Consider the following 24,799-nt stretch of genomic DNA (forward strand, 5'->3'; position numbering starts at 1 on the left):
AGGGTGTTCCAGGGAGGTCTCTCCCTCAGCTGTCTGAAGGACAGTTCTACAGAAGAGAATGGCATAAGGGCTCATCAGCAGCTTAATTCACACTCTGAGGCCACTTCTCTTTCAAGGTATTGGTAATCCTGTTGTAGTTTCTGGGGGGTTTGGGCCTGCTTTTGATTGCTGTCAGAGTGACACGGGTGGGACAGGGCCCACAGGGACAGTGGCAGGGCTGGCACGAGGAGGGGATGGGACATGAGCTGGAGGTGCTTTGGAGGGGGAGCACTAAGAGAGCTGGGTCAGCTCCCAAGGGTGAGGATCCACAGAGAGCAGAGCCCCTGGTTTAATCTGCCCCAAGAGGGAATGCCATGAATCCCTGAATTTCTGTGCCCCAACAGCACCAAAAGTGTTCAGGACTGGAGAAGCTCAGAGTTCTGCTTCCTGTGCGAGGCCTGGGCAGAGGATTAACAGGGAAGCTTGTGTTTCCAGGGACAATCAAGTCAAATGCTGCCTAGTTCTCAGGTGGGAAAGGGGCAAGCAAACACTCCAGCAAGGTGCCTGGCCCTGCAGTGGGGCTAAATTAGCACAAATCCATTGATTTCCTTCAGCTCTTCCAGATGTTTGCACTTGCTCAGCCTCTGGGGACTCTGGGCCGGTTCCTCTGGGCTGTGTGAATCCCAGAGGCTCAGAGAAGGGCTCAGAGGCCCAAGGGCAGAAAATCCTTGGGACTGGGGCAGAATCCTGGAGCAGGACAGAGCAAGGAAGGAGGGAGAAAGCAGCTCCAAGCTCCCTGTCCCCGAACAAGCCTTTGTGGGAGAAACCTGTGCTGTGATTTCCTGCCCCTGCTCCTCAGATCCCTCCCCTCCCAGGGAAGCAGCGTCATAGCCAGATGAGAAATACCCCCAGTTCCTGTGTGTTTTCATGGAGAGAGCCCATGGGAGGAATATTTAACATTTAGGCAGTAAGTAGGGCTAATAGGAAATGCTAATTCACTTTTCATTCTTTTGATCAGTGTATATTGAATGATAATTACAGTGATAGTACTTGGCACTTGTGTAGCACCTTTCATCTGGAGCTGTTAAAGTGTTCTGCCAATCTGAATGAATTCAGGGCTTGCAGGCACTGGGGGGGTTGCAATTTATCAGAATGCCTTAAAATAAATGGGGAAACTAAGGCATGGGATGGTTAAATGGCTCTCCCCATCATTCAAAACCCATAGCAAACAGCTGGGGCTGGATGGTTGTGCTGCTGATCATCTTCTTGTAAGGAACAAAACCAGCTCAAGGCATCCTTTTAAATGGTGAGAAATATTAAAACTGGCCAGCTGAGTGGCCTTTACTCTCTAAAACATGGGGTTTTTGCATTTTTGGTGGTAATTTCACAATTTGATATACGCTCAGGTGCCTCTGTTGTGTTTTTTATCTGTTGCACTTGTTTGAATTCCCCCCACAAAGACAGAGAAACAATCTCAGACTCTCACTGGAATTTTCAGCAGCATCCTTGGATCCATATAATTTCTTGAGAGACCTCCATGTCCAAAGGGTGATTTGAACAGAAATGCTCATTTCAAAACTGCTGCAATCAAAAAAAATTGGTAATATTTCAATCTCTACCCTGGAAGCCCAAATGCAAACAGCCTGGACTAATGGGTAGGCTGACTGGAGCTGACTGGTTTCATTGCCGAGGAGTGAATGAAAGGCAGAAAATAAACAAACAAAAGCTTCAATTTGTTTAAACCTCCAGGCACTGACAACTCTGAGATTCCTGGTAGCACAGAGCAAAGAGGGCCATTAAAATATACAAGGTGACAGTGCCCCCTTTGTTGGTTTCTGGGTCACAGATAAAGAATTGTCCTGCAGATAGGAAAGGTAGGAAAATGAACACATTCCATTCTCCCTCTTCCAGCGGCCCTGACGTTGTGCTTGCAGAAAACAAGTCAGACAGTGTAAGGTATTGTCTGAGTCTCTTAGAGACCTTCAGCAGAGCATGAGTGCCCATTTCATCAGGACCTTCATCTCTGAACTTTGCCCATTTGGGAATTAGGATTGCTTCAGCTCACGGATATGAGGCGTCATCTGAAATATTAAAGTCATTGCAGTGGAATTAATAGAAATGTGTGTCATTGCCACAGCTCACCCTGAATAGTTATCAGTACGCTTCTACCAAGGTTTAAATTGGTTTCTGAGACGTGTTTTTTCTCACTTGGACTAAACACTTCTCCTTAATAGCCAACCTAGGCCATATTTGGGGCTGTAATCTCTTGGACTGTCGTCGTGGGAGATGGTTCAGGTGGCACCTGAGTACTTGGGTAATAATTAGGGTGCTGTCCCAGCAAATCATGTAAGGGGTGCCCCATCCCAGCTAGAAGTGACCTTGTCTGTGTTGTTTGCCCCTGTGGAAGTGTCTGACTTTGAGCTTCACCAGGCATGGAGGAGCTCATGGCCCTTGCTCTGGAGCAGGGCTGGATCATTTGGGAGATGTCTGGGAGGTTTCCTGTTCCCCTCCCAATCCCAGCCTGCTGCTGCCTCATGTGAGGCTGTTTCTCCAGGTGGTGACACTGTTGTTCCAAAGGAGGTGCAGCTCCTTGGAGCAGCAGTCTGGCTGCCTGGCCCCGTGGTGATGCCGTGGTGATGCCGTGGTGATGCCGTGGGCTCGGGAGGCTGCAGGTCAGGAACGGCTGCAGTGGCTCTGGGGGTGAGATGTGAGCGGGAACACCACACCGATTCCTGCAGACTTCCCTCAAACTTTGGTTACCATGGAAACAACATTCCCTTTCTCCTCCACGCTGTCACTTCTCCTCAGCACTGCACTGTGATCAGCAATAGCAGTGTTTGTCCTCCCCACACTCCCTTTTTCCCAGGGAACAGGGAATATTCACCGAGGAGAATGCGAGAGAGAGCTGGGAAAGCCGGGATGCCTTTGCTGAGCCGCTCAGGTATTCCCGGGCCTGGCGCTCTGCCAGCAACTTCTTGTCTTTATCTGCCTCCATAATTACAGTGGATCATATCTTCCCTGCAACATTCTTCAAAGCACCAAGGAAATGAGCTCCAGAACTAATCATGTCTTTATTTCCTGAACGGCTCCGTGTGTTCCGAACGCGGTTCCGCAGGAGGGATTCACAGGGCTCGGCACAGCCTGCCCTTGTCCCCCCCTTCATTCCTGCCGCTTGCAGGATCATATCCATGGAATTCCCATGATGTCGCAGCCTGACCTGGCTGCAGTGAATGGTCACGTTCACTTTGCTTCACTTGAGCCAACCCAAGGTTAACTTTTACTGGATTTTTTACAAGGAATCACATGGAAAAGGCGAGGGGTGATGGGGACAAGGTATTCCTGGAGAGGTGCCATTTAGACACAAGTTGCCACAGTAAGAACAATCCATCATTGTAACAATCTCCTGAGGGAAGTGGGGAGTCCCCAGGGTTGGACTCTCCTCAGGTTCAGCAGGGCTGGCCCAGCTTGTCCTGACTGTGCTTTTGCCAGGAAAGGTTGGACCAGCTGGTCCTTGGACCTGCCTGTCCAAATGCGGATCTGGTTTGGAGCTTTACAAATAGGAATTCAGGTTTTCCTGTTGTTTTGGGGTGGAGGAGGATGCCTTCCTAGACCTTGCTAGGAAACAAGCCCGTGGTCCCACTGGTGTGGCCCTGGCTGGGCTGAGGGGCAGCACCCTGGCCTGCCTGCAACCCCTCTGGCAGTGAAGCCTTCCTTGGTAATTAGCAACTGAGTCAAAAATAGGGAAGGAATAAATGAGTGACACGTAAATCTGCCTGTTAGAATTCACATTTCCTGCTGGGTGACAAAATTCTGCTTTAAAGATAGTAAATCCACTGCTAATAATCAGGCAAGAAATAATCACTGCTAAGACCCAAAAATAGGATCTCTCACTTGCAATGTTTGTCTTGTTATTTTGAGGGATAAACCAGCAATGAACTTTTAATTTTTTCCTTCCAATTCTTGAAGGATATTCTTTTTGATTTATATCTTTCAATGTGAGCCTTTTAGGAAACAGAATTGTCAGCTGGGCAGTTTCCTGCTGTCTCTCATCACCTTCTTCACCACCTCAATCCAAAGCTCAGACAAAAAGTGTGAGCTTAGGAGGAAAAGGTGGAAAAAAAATACCAGGGGGTAGTTCTGCATTAGTTTTCATTCCTCTCTAAGCTTTCCTAATCAAAAGTTCTCTGATCTGTGAGTCCTGAGGGATGGAGGAACTCCTGGAAGCAGGGCTGGTGCTCCTGTAAGTGCCACATGTGTGTTAGATTTACCCTTTCACTGTAATTTCCCTCCTTTTGTACCAGGGCTGTAAGGAGAAGGTGAATCCCACTGAAATACTCGTTTTTCTAAATTCTCAGGTTGGGAGAAATGAAACTTCAGTGTTTGCACAGTGTCTGGGAAGTCGGGGGGGCAGACTGGGAAAATGCAGGACTGATGTGTCATCTGAATTCAGGTTGGTATTCCCCAACCTTTGCAAAAGTGAACATTTTTGTTTGGTTGCAGCTGTAATTATTGCTGAATACAAATGTTCCAATTTGAGCTGCAGAATTGTGGGGAAGGTGTTTGGAGCCAAGAGCATCTGCCTGAAACATGAGTTTCATATCCGAGTGAGTAACTTTTACTGCAGAATTACACAATGAATCCCTCCATTCCAAAGATAATAATAATTTTTTATTCTAAACACATCATCCACCAACTGCTTTTCAAAATTTATCGGCCTGGCAGCTGGTTTTGTAGACAATGTGTTACTAAGGGCACACGAGATTTGTCAGTGAAAACGAAGCGGGTTGATGCTGATACCTTGCTGTGGACTTAAAGCTGGCCATCAATATTATGGAAAATGGGGTTGTCTGCTCCAATATTTGCTCTGCTCCAGAGGTTTCAGATGGAAGTGAGCAGGAAGATGCCTGATGAGCAGATACAACGTGACATCCACGTGCTGCTCCCGGGCCGTAAATCAAAGCACGGATGAAACGCCCTCATGAAACGCTTTGCTCTGTACCATTGCAAAAGTGAACTTTAAAAGAGCACAGCAATGGAAAGAGATTTATGGAGATGGTTTCCTCACCTCCCCTGTGTGTTTATTGCTCATCTTGGAGAGCCCTGATACCTGTTTTACCAGGAGCAATGTCTTTGGATGGTGGGACTGCTGGCACAGGAATGAGCACTTGAGAAGTAATCCTGGCTTTGCAGCTTATCTGTGTAGAGACAGTGTAGCAAATCTCTTGGACAGCTCTGCCTTCAAACTCATTTCCTCTGTGACCTGCCAAAAGCATCTCATTTTGACAGTGTTTCCCCCCTGCTCTCCCACCTCCACCTGCACACCCTCATTTCCCCTCCCTGGAGGCTGCTCGAAGCCTGGATCTGCCTGTGGAGTCCTTTTAAAAGGCATCTTCTCCTGCCCTGATACTGGGAAAGAAGTTAATCTGCTTTATATAAAAAAAACCACCTTTTTTTCTTCCCCTGAAATAGAAGGGCAGGTTGGTTTATCCCAGCTGTTCCTGGGCAGGGTTTGGAGCTGGTGTGAAGGTTCTGAGCACAGGGACCCCCTGGGGCTGCCCTGCAGAAACTGTTCCAGGGGGCAGCTCAGGCTTTGTTAGCCCCTGGCAAAAGCCCCAAAGGATCCTGGCTCAGGATGGCTCTTGCTGTGAATGACCTGTCACAGCCAGCAGCACCTTTTGGACAGTTCCACTCCAGCACTTGAAGTCTGAAGAACCTGCAGGTGTTTTTCCCTTGGATACCTCCTGTGAAGAACCCGATGGAAATGACAGAAACCATCAATCTTGGCAGAGTTTGGTTGCTTTTCATGCCTGAGTGGGCTCACCAAACATCCAAACAGACATTGCTACCGTGTCCTAGAAATTCCCTCCCTTATCTTCAGTTAAATCACAACTCTCTTTTGAAAGCAGGATGCACGTCATGAATCACAGCTGATACCGAGTGTTTAAATCATCATTATGCTACAGAAAGTATTGTTGAAGTTTAAATTTATAGGAGTGTGAATAACTTTCTGTCAGCTGGGGATTATCCCTTTAAAAAAGCACTTGTTCTCTCCATATCTGAGGGTTCAGAAATATTTGCCTGATTGGAATCTGTTGCTCTCCGCTGTAAAATTGATCTCCTGTGTCAACAGTGGGGGGGCACTGAATGTGGAACCCACCACACTTAGTGGGCTTGATTAATGTCCCAGCTGTTCCCTGTCCATGTTCCATGCAAGCCATCAGTGATAGCTGGAGAACCCAGAGCGAGATTTCCTCAGGTTTCCGTAGTTTGATCATAAGCTCTTGGCTCTCCTGAAGATTTTAAGGTTCTCTTGGTCAGGGTGAGCTGGCTGAGGGTGAGTGTTCCAGAGGCTGGGAGAGGGATCTTCCCCTAATAGGAGAGAGCAGAAAAGGAACAGAGGGAAGTTCTGTAAAGAATCATTCAGCTGGGTATCAGGGAAGATGTCCTGAGTGATGCACAGCTCTGAGAGCTGCCAGTGCCTGGAATTCTTTCTCCAGGGCAGTGGGAGAAGATCCCATGACTGAGACAGTTTCAACAAGATGGGTGAGATCTTTACAAAAACAGAGCTTGGGCAGCAATCCCTTGGTGGCCAGAGGAGGGCAGGGGATGAGATGTGTTGAATGTGTCGTGGTGTTGGTCCCTCACTCTGTGGTTCCCTGATTTGCACATGGGCGAGATTCGCCGTGTCCATCATTAACCCTCAGGGCCTCTCATCTGCTGTAATTGCAGCTTTCCTGACCTGCACAGACCCACACTGTCCCTGTGATGACCCAGGGCACATGGGTGCATCTTCATCTGATTTTCCCAGTGGCCTGGGCTGAGTGTTTCCAACGGCACTGCAGATTTGATTACTCTCTGGCAGTCCAGGGCAGTGTTGCTAAGCAGCACTTCCAGCACGAGCTGTTTCTCACATTCTGGGGCTGCTTTATGGCCTGGCTCCCAGACAGACCCTCTCGTGCTCCTAAGTGCTGTGTCTCCATGTTTACTCTTTAACTCCAGAGCACAGTTCTGAGCACAGTGTGTGGAGGGGCAGGAGCTGGAGTTTTCCCTGCCAGTTATCTCTGGACACCCTGTGGTTTTGCAGCTGGTCTGTCATTCTTCTGGGTTTTATCCTAATTCCAAGACACTGACATCTCACAGGGGCTTTCCTTGTCCCTACAGAGTAATGTTTTAGGGAGACATCAGTCAGAGCAAGTGGTGATTCCTTGCTCTTACAGACGCCAGGGGAGGTTTAGATTAGATAACAGGAACATTTTTTCATGGAAAGGATTGTCAAGCATTGGAACGGGGTGTGTCAGAGTCAACATCCCTGGCAGTGTTAAAAAAATGTGTGGATGTGGCACTTGAGGACAAGGTTTAGTGGTGAACGTGATGGTGGTGCTGGGTTGATGGTTGGGCTTGATCTTAAAGGTCTTTTCCAAGCTTAACAATTCCGTGATTCTGTGAGCTGCATCTGTCCCTGGGGGCTCACAGGGTGACTGGGAATGGTCCTGGCATTTATCAGGTAAAATGGAGAAACTGAGGGATTTTCCACCCACTTGAAATAAGCCATGGGTTCACCTCCTCTAAACAGGAGAGGGTTCATGTTCATCCCTGGGTGCATTTCTAGGTCCAGAGATAATAAGCTGCTGTGGTTCTCCTTTGAAGTCCCCATCTCTCCTGCTCCTCACACTTCTGGAGGCTGTTGCTCTCCTTTGCCCTTTCCCCTGGGATTCACTGGGGGGGGCTGATTGATCAGAGCAGGCTGGGCTTTGTCATGGAAACAGGATTTGGTTTTGTTGGTTGATGAACTTGCCAGAATGTAATTGCCTGAGGTTAACTCTGCAAAATTCTCGTGAGTTTGGGGATGTCTTCCACTTCAGTGTTGACACTCTCCTGCCTACCACGTGCCCAAATTCAAACCAGCCCCTGTGCAGGTGTTGTGTACCCTGGAAATGCACTTTTTGGGGAAGGGAATTCCAGAGGGGCCATCTGCTCAGTCACCTCCTGAACAGAGCCCTTCATCACCCCTGACAGGAGCAGAACTGAGTGCTAGGAGAGCAGCTGATAACTCCAAAGCCCAAATCAGAGGAGCTGACAGAAATAAATGGGATCTGAAGTGTCTGAGAGGCTGCAGACACTCCCAGCCCGTGCCTCTCACACTGAACAGATGAAAAATATCTGATCCATAAAGGTCAAAGCTGTACAGAAATTCCCTTCCTTCCCTGTTCCAGAGCCAGGAGTCCACTCAGAGTGTTCCTGCTCTTCTTGGGCTTCTTCCTAAGCTCCCCCTCAGTGTTCTGGTGGTCTGGGCATTCCTGGTGTGGCCTCCTGCACTCGTGTTCTCTGAAGGGGATGGTAGAAATGTGCACTTAGGTGTCTGTACCTGGTGACCAGCAGTATCAGATGCTGCCCAAAACAGGTTTCTCCTTTATTTTGAAAGCTAAGCCTAACACTGGTAACTGTAGAAATGGGTAAACTCCCTTTTTTGCTACGTTTATGGCTGCAGTAGGATGGTTAGTGTTGGCACAGCTCTACTTGGTTCACAAATAAAAGTACTAATTATCCATTCAGTGGAGCTCAATAAAAGGGATTTCCACACGCTGTGCAAGAGCAGAAAAAAAACCCCCAAAACCTAATTCCAGAATTAAATTCAGTTTGATATAAAAAAGATAATGAAGATTCTAAAGCTCAGAATAATGACATGTCTGGTAGGGAGGATTTACTCCTGATTTTATGCCTATAAGTTCATCCCTGATGCACCAGAAGACATGGACACCCGGTATGAAAAGCTGCATTACACATTTGTGCTCCCAGCAAGTCCTTATTTATGGCAGTTCCCTTCTAATGAGCGCTGAAAAAATTTCTGATGTCCTCTCGTGTCCTCTGGAGTTGAGCTTCGCTTGATCTAAAACAAAAAGATGTGGAGGAACTATAAAAATAACCCCATCTGTTCAGTGGTTCTTGTGATCTGCCTTTGTAGTGGTTATTGTGTGTGGGGTTGGGAGGAGAGCAGAAGGCAGGGCTGTGTCTCTGTTCCAGTCAGACCAGTGCTCTCCCAGTGCCCAGTTCAGACCCTCACACTCCACCCCCCATGTGCTTGCCCAGCCCCTGCTCCCCGTTTTCCTGGCTTGGAAAACACGGAGAGCTGCCAGGACTCCTCCAAAGCAAGCTGCTGGTGATGCACCCAGCCTGATTTATTGATATCTCATTTTTCAGATTCCATCCCCATTGTGTTTCCATGGTGCTGAATTTTTACCTTTATAACTTTATCCTGTGGGTTCGCTGCGAGTGAATGTTGTTGGTGTGGGAGTCGCTTCCAGACACCAGATTTGCATCATTGCTTTCTGTTTAATAAAACAGGAGCTCAGGATTTTGCTGCCATTAACACTCTGCTCAGCTTTGCCCCCTCCTCCCTTTTTTCTCTCTCCTCTTTCTAGTTTTTCTCTTACTGCCCCGGGGTGTGTGGAATTGCACAGTTCTTGCTTCCCAAAGGCGTGTGGTGCTGATGGGTTTGCACAGATGCTTTCAAAGTATTAAAAATATTAAAAATATTCAAACATTGCAATATAAGATTATTTCCAGGTTCCAGGGTAATTGGAAATGCCAAATTTGATAAGGAAGAGGAATTAAAATGAGAGTCCCACCTTCCTGCATCTACAGTGAGGTGGAGGCACCGGATTTTGGATTTGTCAAACGTGTAAGAGCCCAAATCACAACTGATTTAATTGTGCTGTTGTGAATTGTGTCGTCCTGTCTTAGCTGAAGTTGCTGTGGTTGTGTTTAAGCTGTTCCTCCAAAGGATTTGTTTTGTTTTCTTCTGCCTTCGTTCTTTGTGTCTCATTATAACTTCAGTCAGCTCTTGTGATTAGAGCGATTGTACTCGAGGCTTGAGGATGTCAGAGACAAAACAGCACAAACAGAGCAAGAAAAGCAAGGCCCTTAAAGGGTCAAATCACTGCTAAGCAGTGATTTGACCCTTTAAGGGCCTTGCTTTTCTTGCAAGCTCTGGGTGTTGCCAGAGGAGCTGTGGCTGCCCCATCCCTCGAGTGTCCAAGGCCAGGTTGGACGGGGCTGGGAGCAACCTGGGCTAGTGGAAGGTGTCCCTACCCATGGCAGGGGATGGGATGGGATGAACAAGTCTGGGATTCCATGATTCCTGTGTTTTTCTCACAGGCTTGATGAGCTCTGTGCCACACTCCCCTGGGGGCTTTCATGGATTGCAAGGGGCCACACTCCTGACCACAGTGGTTGTCTCTAAAGACCCCATAAATATCTCCACACACAAAGATGAATTTATGTAGCTTATGTACCTCTGGAGTATTTCAAAGGCTGTTTTGTGATTTGCTCTATCTGAAGGGATTTGGGGCTCTGCAGATTTCTATTTATTATCATTTCATACAGACTATTAACTTCTGAATGAAACCTTCCTCACTTAGCAGCTTAATCTCTGCTAAGATATTTTTACTGGTGGTAAATGCTGCCCACACATAGGAAGACACAATTCTGCCCTAGACAGCTCTCAAAAGAAACTTAAAAGTGTATCAAGAACATGTAATACAAAGGGCAATGCTTTAATTACCAGAACTCCCAAGAATGCAGCCGGGCTAGAGGAGGAGGCAGCGCTCAGAGGGTGGGATTAGCCTTGTTTGTCTGGAGATCAGAATCAAATGCTGTTCAAAGTCCTGCATGAAGAAGAAATGGATGATGTCCTTATGATCTCACTGGGAAAGCTCGGCGGTCACACCCCGGGTCAGATTCTCTCTCTCTTGTATTTCCACAGATTAATTCCTCTCTCTTTTTTTCCTTACTCCATCTGAAAATTACAGAAGGTAGTAATTCACACATTAGACTTTCTGATCTCTGGTGTGCACTGTGGAGGTGCAAAGTATTGCTACAGCAGCATAATTTATCAGCATTAAAATTTCTGACATCTCATTCTCCCAAGGAAGATGGCAATGAAAATGGAAAATGGCTCAGTGTGTTCTCCTTCTGGTGGCAATGAATGTAAAAACAATGGGAAACAGAAGGAAAGTAATGTCTTACTGCAACCCTAAATTCTAATTTCCAAATCCTGCACGAACCATGGAACAGTTATTGAGATGTGAAACACAGGATGGAGGATGAAGGCTGTCATCATTTGCTGCAGAAAGCGTTTGGGTTTGTCCTTAGCAACTCCCTGTCCACAGCTCAGAGCTATTCCTGGACTGAAGAAGTGGCTTGATTACACGAGGACATATTTGGGGGTGGGCTGGCGGTGATTAAGGGAGACCAGTCTCTCACTTGTGGGCCAAAAGCTGCTCACCAGTGGCATTTAGGGAAAAATCGCATGGCTGGCCAGTTGTGTGGCTTTGATTTGTCCTTCACAGCAAGTGTTGGCTGCTCTCCACAGCAGAGAGCAGAGGCCTGACCCAGCCAGAGGAACAGGAGCATGAAGAGTTGATATGAGTATGAGGCTGATAGCATGTTGATATGATGAGTATGAGGCTGATAGCATGTTGATATGATGAGTATGAGGCTGGCTGGGGTCTGAGTACTGAGGGAAGTCTCTCAACAATGCTCTAGATAACGCAAATCCTCACGTGTGCTGTTTCACAGTCATGCTCCCCTGTACTATAAAAATCCTCTGCAGGTATTTCTCGTGGCCAGAACACTTTTGAAAAGGCCTTTGTTGTCTCAGGCGTTTGCTCTGTGCAGCCTGATGGGCTGTGTTACACACCTTGTGCTGTTCCAGTCATGCAAACAGCTCAGAGAAACATTCAGTGCCCGTGAATGCATGTTACATCCCTCCTTCTTAAGTAAAGTGGCACTTAATAACTGTGAGACACCTTTGGCTATCAAGATGCTTCAGATTCTCGGTGCACTTACAAACAGGAAAGTCACTTCCACAACAAGAGCTGCCCGGGGAAATTGTCCGACTTGAGAAAGACGTAATGTGAGCCATGAATATCCTGAGGGGTGGGGAAGGACTGTGTAAATGGCATGAACAAATGACAGGCTGGGTGGAAGTTAGACTGTGATTATCTTCCTGCAAGACATATAAGGGGTATTCATTTGTAAAAGGGAGCTGCTAAGGATCCATTCCTGTGCGTTGAGTGGAGAATCTGCTGAGGCTCCTGCCTGGAGCAGAGGGTGTGCTGTGGGCACCTCTGGGATGCTGGTATGGGTACCCAGTGGAAGGACACCTGTTCTTCTCACATTTCTTTCCTTAAGCATTTCAAAATCTGTGCTCAATCCAGTGGATTTCTTCCCTTTTCCTGAGGGTGAGGAAGAGAAGTGGCGTGTGCAGAACCTCGGGCTCTACAGGAGTTTGCTGAGGTGTTGATACAGAGCTGATGTATTTCTTTAGTAGCATGGTCTGTTAAAGGAGCTCTCCTTCAGGCTTCATCCCAAAATCCTGATTTCTCTTTAAAATGCTCCCTGGCTTTCTCTGGCCAGCGTGCTTGACCCTCTCTGAGCCAACCCTGCCATGCTGTAAATGCCGGCCAGCACAGTAGTGTTACACTTTTATTACCTTATTTAGCGGAGAGATTAAATGTAATGTTCAGATTATGTAGAACATTAACTCCTAACAATAAGCAAATAACACATTAGAAGCTTTGCTATTAAAACGTTTAGTGCTGGCTTTGCTGTGGAGCTCTCCAGGAGCCGTGACTTATGTTCCGTGAGGGAGGAGGCAGGAGAAGAAGGAGCTGTACGTTCAAGCCAGGGTCTCTTTCTGCTCTCACGGTGGTGCCTGTAGCCCTGAGGTCTGGGCAAGCTTTAGGGGAGATCTGTACATGTAACTGAAACACCTGAGCCCGGCCCTGCCAGCCATGGCTGGAAACCAGGGGGGCTCCGAGCAGGTAACGGAGCTCTCCCGGCGCGTGGGTGGCGTCTGGGATGGGGCGGCCGGAGCCCCCGGCGCAGCCTCTCCTCTGGCAGGAGCCGTGATGTGATGTGCTAGTCTTGTCTTTCAGACAGTATTTTTATGTGAGCTGATGGTTGCCAGGGCAACGGAGGCTTCGGGGAGTCTCGCGCCGCCGCAGCGCCCCGGCCTCGGGAGCGCTGGGAGCAGATGTTGGCTGGGAGCTGAGCGAGCGCTGCCGACACCGCTCCTGCAGCAGCCGGGGAGCACACCCTGCCCCGCTGCCCCGCTCCCTGCCCCGCCGTAATTCCCTCTTCTTGTCTCACCCCACAGGGGTTCCTCAGCCGCCGGCTTAAAGGCTCCATCAAAAGGACAAAGAGCCAGCCGAAGCTCGACAGGAACAGCAGCTTCCGCCACATCTTACCTGGCTTCAGGAGTGTGGACCATGAAAGGTAAGGGGATGCTCTGTGGGGGGGAGGTGTGGGACACAAGGAGGATGTTGATTTTCCCAGTCTCTCGTTAATATCTTGCCGATCTTATTCAGAGCAGGGGCCACATCCCTGATGGAAGTAGACTTGGTTGATTGCAAGAGGGGTAGTTTTAATTTGTCGGTGAGGATACGGTGCGAGCCCTCCCTTTTCAGGTTAAATACCGGGTGCAGAGCAGCCTGACTGCTCTGCTTTCTCTTCCCCAATAAATCCTAACTTGCTGCACCAGCGTATAAATAGCACAGAGATGCAGCAGCCAGAGCTGGTGCAGGTGAGGGAGGGAGGGCAGGGATGCTCCCACACCGGACTGCGCTGAGCACAGCTGGGTTACACACGGAACGAACAATAACACAGGGCAGTAACAACCATGATCTCCCCAAATCCCTCTGTCCCCCCTCACACACGTTCCCCCAGCACTGCCCTTGTCTGCCGTTGTTATATGGACATGGATTCTCAGCGTGTGGCCAGAGCTGCTGCTCCTGCCTGAGCCATGACAGGATCTCGGTCCGGGAGGGATGCCTTGCAGGGGATGTGCAGATGGATCTGATAAAGCATTTGCTCCAGCGTTGGAGCAAATTGCAAGCAAAATAGAAGAGAAATGAGACCTTGGGTTTGTTTAGGAAGTGTAGCAGCTCTTTAGTGGGTTTCTGTGTATTTCTGTGGGTGTGGGTTTCTGTCGGCGTGTGCATCAGACAGGCACCGGTCGAGGTAGATTTGTGTGTAGATTCACATGCAGATCAAGGTCGTGGTTGAGTAAGACAGATTCCATTACCAGCCACGGAAACAAACTGGTGCTTTGCTTCCAAAAGGAAGATCTTTCACCCTCACATGAATCATTCTGGGGAATGACAGAGATATTGAAGTGCCAGGAAAAGTCTGTGTGACAGTCACACTGCCGGATTGGCCGTGCCCTGATGTAACCAGTTCGTAGCAGAGGCATTTTATCATACCAGGATTGTACTTCAGACCCAGTGAGTAAATGCTTCACTTTGAAAAGCAGTGACAACTTCGACTTTGTTGTATCTGTACTCAGTCATTGGAGGGGCCGTGAGCTTTGAAGCCCACAAATAACAATTTGGACAAACAACCCTCTGGATTTTTCCTTCTCCAACCTACTGCAGCCTCCTGAGCTTTTTCCTTTCCAATTCTGCAAGTGAAAGGACTGTGCTGGCTGGTGCAGGGTGAGATCTCAGGGGTTACTCTCTGGGAAGACAGAGTTGATTTGATTCCCGTGCTGCAGTTTTCCCAAATGCTCGAAGTAGGGCACTGTGTTCCAGAGGGAAGCGAGTGGAGCCGGGCTTCTCCCGGGAATCTGCCCACGGTGCTGCTGCCTCGCTCACACAACAGGCAAATCAGGCAGTGTTTTCTTTCTACCTGGATGGGTTTTGTTTCGTTCAGTGATTTGGCAGGACAGGACCTGGGCAGTAACTGTTCTGGCCAGCCCTGCAGCCAAAGCCATTTTCCCAAATTAAACCGTGTAATTTCCCTGCCCTCCCAGCACAGGAGCCCGGAGCTGGCTGGGCTTTGGGAGAGCCAGATGTACTGCAACTTCTGCTTACAGAGATTCAGGGAGTGCTGTAGTGCATTTTCAGGGTGGCTTGGAGGAGAGGTGGCACTTGGCAGCCTCGAATAACACTCAAGGGTTTGCTTACATGAGCATGAAAAGCTGCATATGAATGATACCTTCATCATCCCTGGGATGGTACCTTCTGCTGGGCAGGTATCACTCAAAAATGCACTTCACCTGTGGTGCATGGACATGCCCTGGGCTGGAGGACACTGAGACAGGGGGTTTGACAGCAGGCTCTTAGTCCCAGGCTGACACAGCCGTGTCAGACCTGTCAGGTGAGCAGGAATCCTCTGCAGGAGAGCTCGGCCTTAGGGACTCTTGCTCTCAGAGAGGGGAAAGAAAAGCAGCAGCTGGGCCTCCCAGTCACACAGAGAGGTTTGGGTTTCAAAAGATAATTTTATCTTCCTGAGCATTCCCATCCCATTGTAGATGAACAATGTAGAGAAAAGGACTCGAGTCTCTCAGATCCCCCTTGTGCATTTTGTGCTGTGCTTGTCTTGCTTGTAATCCAAGAACTGTTTCCAAGAAGCATCTGGTATTGGAATATTTGCCTCTTAAATATTTGATTCTTGACTCCATCTTGTATCCAAGCTGATTGTTCATGAGCCACTCCTTTGCTCATGGAAGTCACCATTATAACACCGTTCTGTTCTGGACCTTGGTCCAATTTTTGCAGGAGATGCCACTGGAAAAATAAATAGTGCAGTCACAACACTCCAGGCTGCAATATTGAGCTACAGTAGATCATAAATGCTTCTGTTTCTTGGCTTCTGTGTATCTAAACTGGGGCTGTTCCTGCCTCTTAGTTTCTTTATTTTTCCTTTCCTTGCATGCCCAGTTTCTCCTGCAGATGTGTGTGAATATCTGAAATGTATGAGCTGTGCACATACATGTCCAGACAGATAACTGGGTGGATGTGGCTTGTGTGTGGAGCAGAGGACATAAACAAACATACCTATGCTTTTTATCCTGTGTTTGATTAATGCATGCATTGAAATGCATCCTGCCAATTTAAAATGGAAAAATTATTACCTCCTGCAACAGTGAGACAGTTGTGGAGGGTGAGGAAAACAAGGAAATAACAGCAAACATTGGAAAAGTCACAGAATGTCTCAGTGGCATCAGCTCACACCACGGCGTGTGTGTGTGTGCAGAGCCCCTGTGAGAAGCCTGGTTTAGTCAAACCTTGGCCAAATATTGTTTCCTCCATAAAGAACATCTGAGGAACTGCTCCAAGTGTTGTGTTTTAGGGAAATACCCTGGTAGTAGTCAGCAGAGCTTATGTTTGTAGAAAAAAACCCACGGTTGTTTCTCGTGGTGTTGGGTTTTACGTTGACTGAGAAGAAACCTCTTGTTTGGAAAAAAAAAGCTGGAATAAGGGTTTGCACTTCAGTAAATTACTGTGGGGTTCACAGGGATGTGGTTGGCCAAATTTTACCAGTCTTGTCCATACTGTTTTGTTTTTTTTTTTTTTTTTTTCTTGGACTTCTGTTACAGTAACAGCACTAAAATTATTGATTGGGAATAAAAGAAGCAAAATCAGAGCAAGTGTAAGTCACATTCTGTGTGAGAGGTGCATTAACCTGGTACAGTCAGAGGATGTAAATGTCAGATCTACAGGAGGATTGTGAAGTGAGTGCTCCTTTCAGTTCTCTGGCTGGTCACATTGCTTGTTAGAGCTAAAAAGGGTTCCAAAAAGTGGCTTTTTTGCTAACAATGTCTCCTGCCTCCTGATTTATTACAGCAGCTCACCAAGTTTTTATCATGGAGCACTGAATGTTTGGCTTTGTAGTGGCCTCTGGAATCATCCACAAATCAAGCATTTGGCAGATGGATTTTTCTTAATTGGGTCCACATTTCTCCTGCAAAATTTGTGATGGGGAAAATTCCTGGTTTGGACTCGGGGCAGAGGGAGCAGAGCCAGAGAAGCGAGGGAAGGTTGTTCTGCTCCAGTTGTTAACTGCTGGTGCTGCATTTGGGGTGGTTTTCTTGTAGTGGCAAAGGTGATTTTGCAGCAGCACGGAGAGGGCAGGACCACAGTCTGAGTTTGTGGGACAGATACCTCCAGGATTTGGTGGGAAACACTCTGGGGAGCTCCGAGTTCTGCTGTGGTCCCTGAGCTGATCGTTCCTGGGGACACTTTGCCTCAGTGCTCCTGGAATTCACTTCCTGCTCAGGGACTCTGGATTACCAACATTTCTGATTATTTTGCAAGGGTTTTTTGGTTTTTTTTTTCTATAATTCCAGGAGATAACGTTCTATTTAAGCTTTTATTGGCACTACAAAAGCCGGAGCATATGGTTGATTGTTAAATGAGCCTCAGCCTTGGAAGGGGTACAGCCCTGCATTAATAACAGACTTGCACTACTGAGACTTCCTCTTTAAACTACTTTTTGTCTTTAGCCCATCCAAAATTTTTGCCTATAGCCCACAGAGGGAAGAGGAACCGTACCAGTCACGTGCTGCAGCACATTTAATTCCTGATGTACTAATGGAGTGCCCAGGCTGCTGTCTGGGTTTTTCCATGTGCTCAGAGCTCATTTTGGTGCATGGGGGACTGATGAACTCCTGCAGCAAACTTAGGTTGGGAGTTCCTTGGGATCTAATTATCATTTGTTTATTCCTGACAAACCTGATATGCCAAATATTTTTAGGCACGATGAAATTGGTTTGGGTTGGAGGAGAATCTGGTGAGTGCTGCATGACGAAGGATGAAGTTGCTCAATTTTCTTTGGAAATGGAGAGGGGAATGACTCATCCTGCAGAACTAGGGCACTGGCAGACCCCAGAACGCATGGAGGGCTTTTAGATCTGTGTGAACAAGTGCTGGAGAGCTGCCTCCCCTTCTGGCTCCTTGTGTGGATGGCGTTATCCAGGGAAGCTTTTGAGCAGGAACACCTACACGAGGAGGGACCCCACGGAGGGGGACACCAGCAGCACTCTGACAACAGCACCTGGAACCTGCTTTTAATGATAATGAAGATATTCTGATGAATGACTGTTTATTTTGTGTAGGGAAACCATTCAGCACTGCTGACAGTGGCTGAAACGCAGAATAAAACATCTTGCAAAGTCAGGAGCATCCAGCAGGTACCAGTGTCACTTGTGCTTGGGTAGTGCCTGTCCTTACTTCCCTCCCAGTCAGCAGCTTAAAGATTCAAGGACAGTCTCAGAATTCAGTCTGGCCTCACACAGTACCTGCATTTATACCAAGGCTGCTTTGTCCTGCAGTATGCAAATCAGCCTTTTAATGGGGTTCCTTCGCAAAATATTTCTTGAACCAGAAAGTTAATTACTGATCTCTAATTAATGGCTGTGTTAGGAGGCTGGAAAAATCAGAGAGCTGCTTTGAAGGAGAGATGCAGGAGGAAGTCACCGTTTCTCCCCAGAACCTGTGATGTTCCTCATGATATTAGGAAGCTTAGAAACTGGTATTTTTAAAAGGGGAATGTTGTTAATGGAAAAAGAGGGGGTTGAGGGGGTGTTTTTTTGTGAGTCATTGAAACAAACAAAAATAATTGAACGACCCCTAGAGGGTCAGAGAGAGACTGAAAACAACGTGGGGCCTTTCAGCTTCTCCCAAGGCAACAGCAAGGTCTCAACTGTTCCTCCTGTTAATGTGGCTTTTGCACATGCATGTGACTTTGTATCTGAGGCTGCCTGAGGGAAATGGATTCTCTGTTCTCAAAGAAATACAGAAACACTTCTCCCTATCCTACACATTCCATCCACCTTTCTCCCTGAACAGGGCAGTCGTGCCTGACACCTCCCAGGAAAGGCTGTATTAACCCCTGGGCATTCTTCAAGCCATAATAGAATGTCAAGGGGAGGACTGAGAGGCTGGAATTACTTTCACAGCCTTCTTCCCTTCTTCTGTGCTCCCTGTTTCCCCGAGAGCCTGCACAAACAGCCCCGTGCCCCCCCGGGCACGGCGGGCGCGTTGGCTCCGCTCGGAGCCGCGGAGCAGAATCATCCAACCCTCCCTGCTCCGGCGTTCGCGGCGCTGCTGGGCTAATTGGCTCCATGCATCTTACAATTAGCTTGCAAAAATATGTTTTGCATCCCTGACCTTTTCTCTATAAGCAAGGCCATTGTTTCCCTGTCCTGCTTAATTACAAAATAGAGTGTTGTGCGAGGGTAGAGATGACATCGTTGGATCGTCGGCTCTAATTTGACGAGACGTCGTAATGGGGAGTTTTCGTACTGAGGGCACCGAATTAGCGTAGCGTGAAGCCACATCTCTCTAAACCTACTAAATAAGGAGAAGTTAATTTTATGCTCCATCTTTTTGACGTTTGCAATCAAAGCATTGTATTCCAGCTGCAGATGGTTAGCGCGTGAGGGATGTTTGGGGAGCGCCGGCAATCGGAAGGCATTGTCTCCGCGGCGCAGGATCAGGTTGATTAATGGATAGAAGGGTGCTTGCTTTCCCTTGCCTGCTCTCCCAGGCTGAATACGTATTATTGACTCATCTGGCCACTGCCTGGCAGCCCTGGCGTGGTGCATCCCTGCACACCTCAGGGGTACAAGCAGAGAGCTGCGCTCGTGGCCCCTCGGCACAGGCTCGGGGCGGGGGTGGCAGTCCCGCTGCCCTGTGGCTGAGGGTGTCTCCATACCCTCCAGATCAAAGGCAGGCACTGCTTCCCCACTGCATGAATGTTTTGTTTCCAAACAGGCATTCACTCTGCTCTTCGACCTGGTGAGGTTTTCCTGTGCAATTACATTAGCACTGCTCTTCATGTCAATGAACATAGAGGGGTTGGAAAAAATGCAATCACTGCAGCTTTTCTACCAGAGGATGCTTTCTGTTCCTTCCAGACCCTTCTTTTTGCTGTTTTAATTATCATTTGATTACAAATAGATACTAAGATAGTTCTACCCCAGGCCATGGGCAGGGACACCTTCCACTATGCCCTCAGCAACCTGGTCTGTGGAACCTGCCCATGGCAGAGCTTGGAATGAGGTGAGCTTTAAGGTCCCCTCCAACCCAAACCATCCTGGGGTTCTGGGATTCTGGCACTCAGTGAAAACTGCTCGTGATGAAACCATCACTTGGTACACTGAGGGGAAGAGTCCTTTTCCCAGCTCTCCTGTTCCCCTTCCCGCAGATCCTGGCATCACACAAGCCTGGGAAGGTCAGCAAGTGGATTCAATGGGAAATTGTTATCTAAAGGGTGATTTCTGTTTGAACCAAGTCCTGTAGCTGCAGAGCAGCAGGAAGATGGCAGAGCAGGGACTTTCTCTGGCAGTGTGCAGCAGCATTTAATGGGATATAACTGTACTCTCAGATTCTGCCCCAGACACTGTCTGGCCATGGGAGAAGGATATCCAATTGACATCTGCTTCCATTTCCCATCTTCCATGGAATTTCCCATCTCATAGGAGCTTGTTGGCTCACATTTTGCTGTCCTCTACTCTGCCATTTCTGTTGGCATTTAAGTGTAAGCAATAAATGGCTTTCTCTTTTCGAAGGAAGGGATGTTAAAAAAACCAGTGTTTAAACCCAGCTTTCACCCTGCTCTTTATTGAAAACCTTGCAAAACCTTGATTGGAAAGCCTGTGTGAGGGACAGAGAGTTGGCAGGTGAACACGAGAGTGAGGAGGGGAAGGATTCCAGGCCTTTGTTCGGGGCTGGGAGACGCCGGTGTGTGACGTGTGTACCTTGTTAGCCCGTTTTGTCTGGCAGTGCTCGGGCACCGACATCGCTGATTGTAGCTGGAGGCAGCAGCCCGAGCGTGCAGCTCACTGCTGGCTGCTGCTTGTACAGAGCACTGGGGATAATGATGTTCAAGACTTGTGAATACCAAATAACTCTGTCAAGTTCATCCATCAGCTGGGAGGGAGTTAAAAAAACCCAGACTGAGGAAAAATATGCTCCTCCGGCCTTCCTCTTAACCATCCTCTGTAATAAAACCTTGTGACGTGGAGCCTCTGAAATGATGACTGGAGAGATTTCAGGTGGATTGTTCACATGTGGATGTCTTCTCATAATCCTGGTATTATGATCTTGTTGATCTGGTTGGCATTGTTTATAATTTTAATTTGCAGAACAATACAGAGTGTCTCGCTTACGTTCTCCTCCACAAAATTCAGGTCAGGTGTGATGAAAAGAAGCAAGAACTGATTTTAATTGAATTAAACCGATGCATTTTAGCTGGAATTAAAATGTAATTTGTTTAAAAATACTGAACTGATTTGTATTAAAGCCAGAAATATGAATTTAGCTTTAATCCACGTGTGTTACATAAGTAATTATATGAGAAGGGGATGTGGCATGCCCTGTGCATGATTGATGGTGTGCAGGAGGGTGGCATTCCCTCATTCCAGAGGATGTCAATGTCTTAGGAATTGTAAAGCCAGAGGTGTTACATCAGGCTGTCCCCTTTGCTCACATTTACAGATGTCTGTGGGATTAAGCTGGGCCTGTACCCCCCATATTCCAGGAGGGATCACCCACATCCCCCATCCGAACGCTCTCCACAGGAATCCCCCTGCAGAGGGGGCCTGTGGTGGTTCCCAAATGATTTACATAACTCAGCTGTATGTACCCTGAATTATTAATACTCTGCTGTCCGGGCTGTGTGGGGAGATTTGTTCCATTAGGGATGTGTTTGTTGCTGTAGAGCAGCACTTTACATGATGGGGATGCACAGAGGGAGACAGAGGGGAGGATTTATATATTAAATTATTTCACTGAGAGCAAAGTTTTTCCCAGTGCCTGGCTTCTGAGGGTTGGGATGAAAGACTGAGGGCTGCTTTGCTCACCTTGGGTTCTGGTGTTTGTCCTCTGCCTGGGCGTGATCCCCCTGGGCACCAACCAAGGGCAAGTGCCATCGGGATGTGACATTCCCTGATGAGGGTCGATGTGCTCCTGTATCACCACCTGATCCATCACAGGCCACTGGGATTGTCCCCAGGCACGGACAGACCAGGGCAGGGTGAACACAGATCCTTTGGGCACTTCCTCAGCCATCCAGTTCTTTGGAATCTGTGGCATGGAGAGTCTGGAGCGTGTGTGTCAGTGTGTGTGTGTGTGATATGTCTGGCATTTCCGATCACGCTACAAAGTGTTTCTTGCTGCCTCGTGGCACCGGCACAATTTTAGTCCTGGCTACTGTTAAATACAGTCAGAAGGTAATGTGAATTCAAGTACCAGATCAAGAGGTTCAGCTTAGGACTGTTGTAAAGGGAAGGGACACCTGCAGTGTGTGCTGCCTCCTAGCCTTTGACATTCTGGGGCAGTGCAGGAAACTGAGGTATAAAATTTGCCTGGTTTTGAGCTCTTTTATTTTAACTTTCGTGCTTTCAGAACGTGAGGTTTGAAGTGGTTTGAAAACACAAGGCAGCATGTTTGATTTCTTCTTGGTACGTGCTGAAATTGTGGCTTTAACGCTGCCCCTTGAATAGTTGTAGTCCTGCCGTGGCACTGCCCGTGATTTCCCTGGACTGGGGCATTTCCTGCCTTCTCCCAGTGGAAGGACGTGTTGTTTGTGCAGTGTGTGTGTGTGGGTGAGCACAGAGGGTTTGTCCAACAGAGTGCAATTAGTGGAGTGACACAGGGCCATGTGCATGGGGGTGCCTTGGTGGGCCCTGGGCACCCAGAGGCACCCCGGGAACCTCCGGGTGCTCTCCGGGCCTTTCCTGCACGGGATGTGGCACCCGCTGAGCTCCCTGCAGGAACCTCTCCAGCTCACCCCGAATTAATTACTCACTGAGCATCACTCAGACCTTATGGATTAGGGAGCAGGGAGGAGGGCTGGCAGGGGGTGGATGGAAGATGGAGCAATTTGGATTGCAATTAGTATTTCATTTCTTCCCTTACTCCCCGTTTGCTTAAATTGGAGATTGCGGGTTAGAACCAAGCAAGGGTTTATGTCCCAGCACTGGAAGTTCCCTGTGCACCAGAAAGCAGCAAATCCACTGCAGTCCTTAAGCTTCCCAAAGGGATCAAGCACTCAGCCAGTCTGAGGAGCTGAAATGTCAGGGGAGCACGTTTTGCTTAGAAAATGCTGTGAGGGAACAGCAGTGCCTGGTCTGCCTGAGCAGGGACTTCAGAGTGAGAACAGCAACTGGATGTTGTCTCTCTCCTTTCCATGGTGAGGGCTGGAGCTGTGTCAGGGGAGGGTTAGGTTGGATCTCAGGGAAAGGTTCTTCCCCAGAGGGTGGTTGGCACTGACCAGGCTCCCCAGGGCAGTGGGCACAGCCCCAAGGCTGCCAGAGCTCCAGGAGGGTTTGGACAACGCTCTGAGGGACAGGGGGGGATTGTTGGGGTGTCTGTTCAGGGCCAGGAGCTGGATTGGATCCTTATGGGTCCCTCCAATTTCAGGATATTCTGTGATTCTATCACCCATTATGTCTCTCCTCTCCTTCCTAACTCCTGGAGTGGGCTCCTTGCCAGGACTGTTCCACAGGGATTACAGTGGGACAGATCCATCCCAGAAACTCAAACCCATCTGGGGGAGCAGCCCCACCACAGCCAACATTACCCCCAACCCACCAGGACCATGGCCCCGTCACAGGGAGTGGAATTTGGAGCTCAGTCATCACAACACTGTTACAAGAGTTGGAAACTCTGCTGCACCAGTGAGACTGTGTCTAATGTTGAAACCTCAGGGGCTTTTTGATTATACCAGTAACCACAGTCTGGGTCACACTTTGCAATAATTATCCTGATGTCTGAGAGGTTGTTAGAACATCCCTGGAGGAAGGGGCCTGGTTGCATCAGAGAAGAATTTAGAGGTATATGCTGGCAAACCTTCAGCACTAGAGATTTATTTAAGTTAGTTCTTTTAATTGCTTTTCCTGCATCCCTGTTCTGTTATAAGCTCTCTGAGCCATCCAGGGAAGTGAGTTAGCTCACATTAATCTCCTCAATCCTTCTTCCTTTAACTAGTTACTCCCAGCTTCATTTACACGGGCATTTGAGCCCTACAGAGCGGGCAATAATTGCGTTTTAACATGTTCTAACAGAAGATAGAAGATAGGAAAAACCATCAGCCGACTGCAACACTGGAAGGTTTTTTAACTCTCATCTCTTACACGTGGCTTATGATCTTTGTATAACACTGCTGCTTCTCGAGACTCTTGGCAGCCTTGTGATATGTATTCATAAAGCAATCCCAGTCCTTGAGTGAAGCCTGCAAGAAAAGGGCAAAGAATTATTTGTCTTTTTTTTTTTCATTATCGCGGCCCTCTCGTGCCTGCTCTGACTTGCACTCGAGGGAAGCCCTCCTTGATGCCTTTATATCTGCAGCTCCCTCCCTGCACAAAGCAGGACGGGGTGTCTCACCCTGCTTAGATAAAGTCACTCATGCTGAGGCTCTCACTCACTTTATTAGTCCCAGCCTGTCCCACAGCAGGCAGAGCCTCCACGCGCCCTCAGCGAGAGCGAACGTTGGGATGGCAGGGGAGGGACAAACAGGGGGATGGACACAGAGCCCAGTGCCAGCTCCCCATTAGCCCCTGACTCCAGAGCTTGCATCTCTCCTCTGAGGAGTGCAAACAGCTGCACTGTCTGAAAAAATGATAATAATGATGCTGTTTGAGTCGGGTGAAGTTTTTGGTCTCAATTACACCTCGTATCAGTGAGCTCCACAGACACTGTGAGATGTCTGATACATAATTTATAGCCCTGACGTTTTTTAATCTATTGTTCATTATCTTTCATCTTTATTATCTGTTCGTTGGCCACTTTTGTAAAAGACAGTAAATAGAAACAGGCGGTTTATTCCTTATTTCAGCAGGCCTTATTTGTTGATAATTTGTCGTGTCATCTCTCCTTGTCTTTTCCAGCTAAAGAGACTCCTCTCAGATTGTTTCCCGTGGTTTTTTATCACTCCTCGAGGCGTTCCCTAATCAGTGTGTGGCACGTGCACGTTATTATGCTGTGGGGAGAAACACCTGTTTTCTTTGCACTGGCATACCTGTTCTGGGCAT

General features: G+C 48.1%; 1 protein-coding gene across 5 annotated transcripts in view; it reads left to right on the top strand.

Annotated features, from left to right (window-relative positions):
* The window catches only part of DAB2IP (DAB2 interacting protein), a 158,592-nt gene that overhangs the window by 49,105 nt on the left and 84,688 nt on the right, over window positions 1-24,799 (top strand). For all 5 annotated transcript variants that reach the window (XM_050320117.1, XM_050320116.1, XM_050320115.1 and 2 more), the window contains exon 3: window positions 13,139-13,257. In XM_050320117.1, coding sequence (XP_050176074.1) covers window positions 13,139-13,257 — 119 coding nt within the window. The remainder of the gene's footprint in view (window positions 1-13,138; window positions 13,258-24,799) is intronic.

Source organism: Myiozetetes cayanensis, unplaced genomic scaffold (genome assembly GCF_022539395.1).
Source record: "Myiozetetes cayanensis isolate MyiCay16 unplaced genomic scaffold, myiCay2020 scf23, whole genome shotgun sequence".
In the NCBI taxonomy this organism is placed as follows: Eukaryota; Metazoa; Chordata; class Aves; order Passeriformes; family Tyrannidae; genus Myiozetetes; species Myiozetetes cayanensis.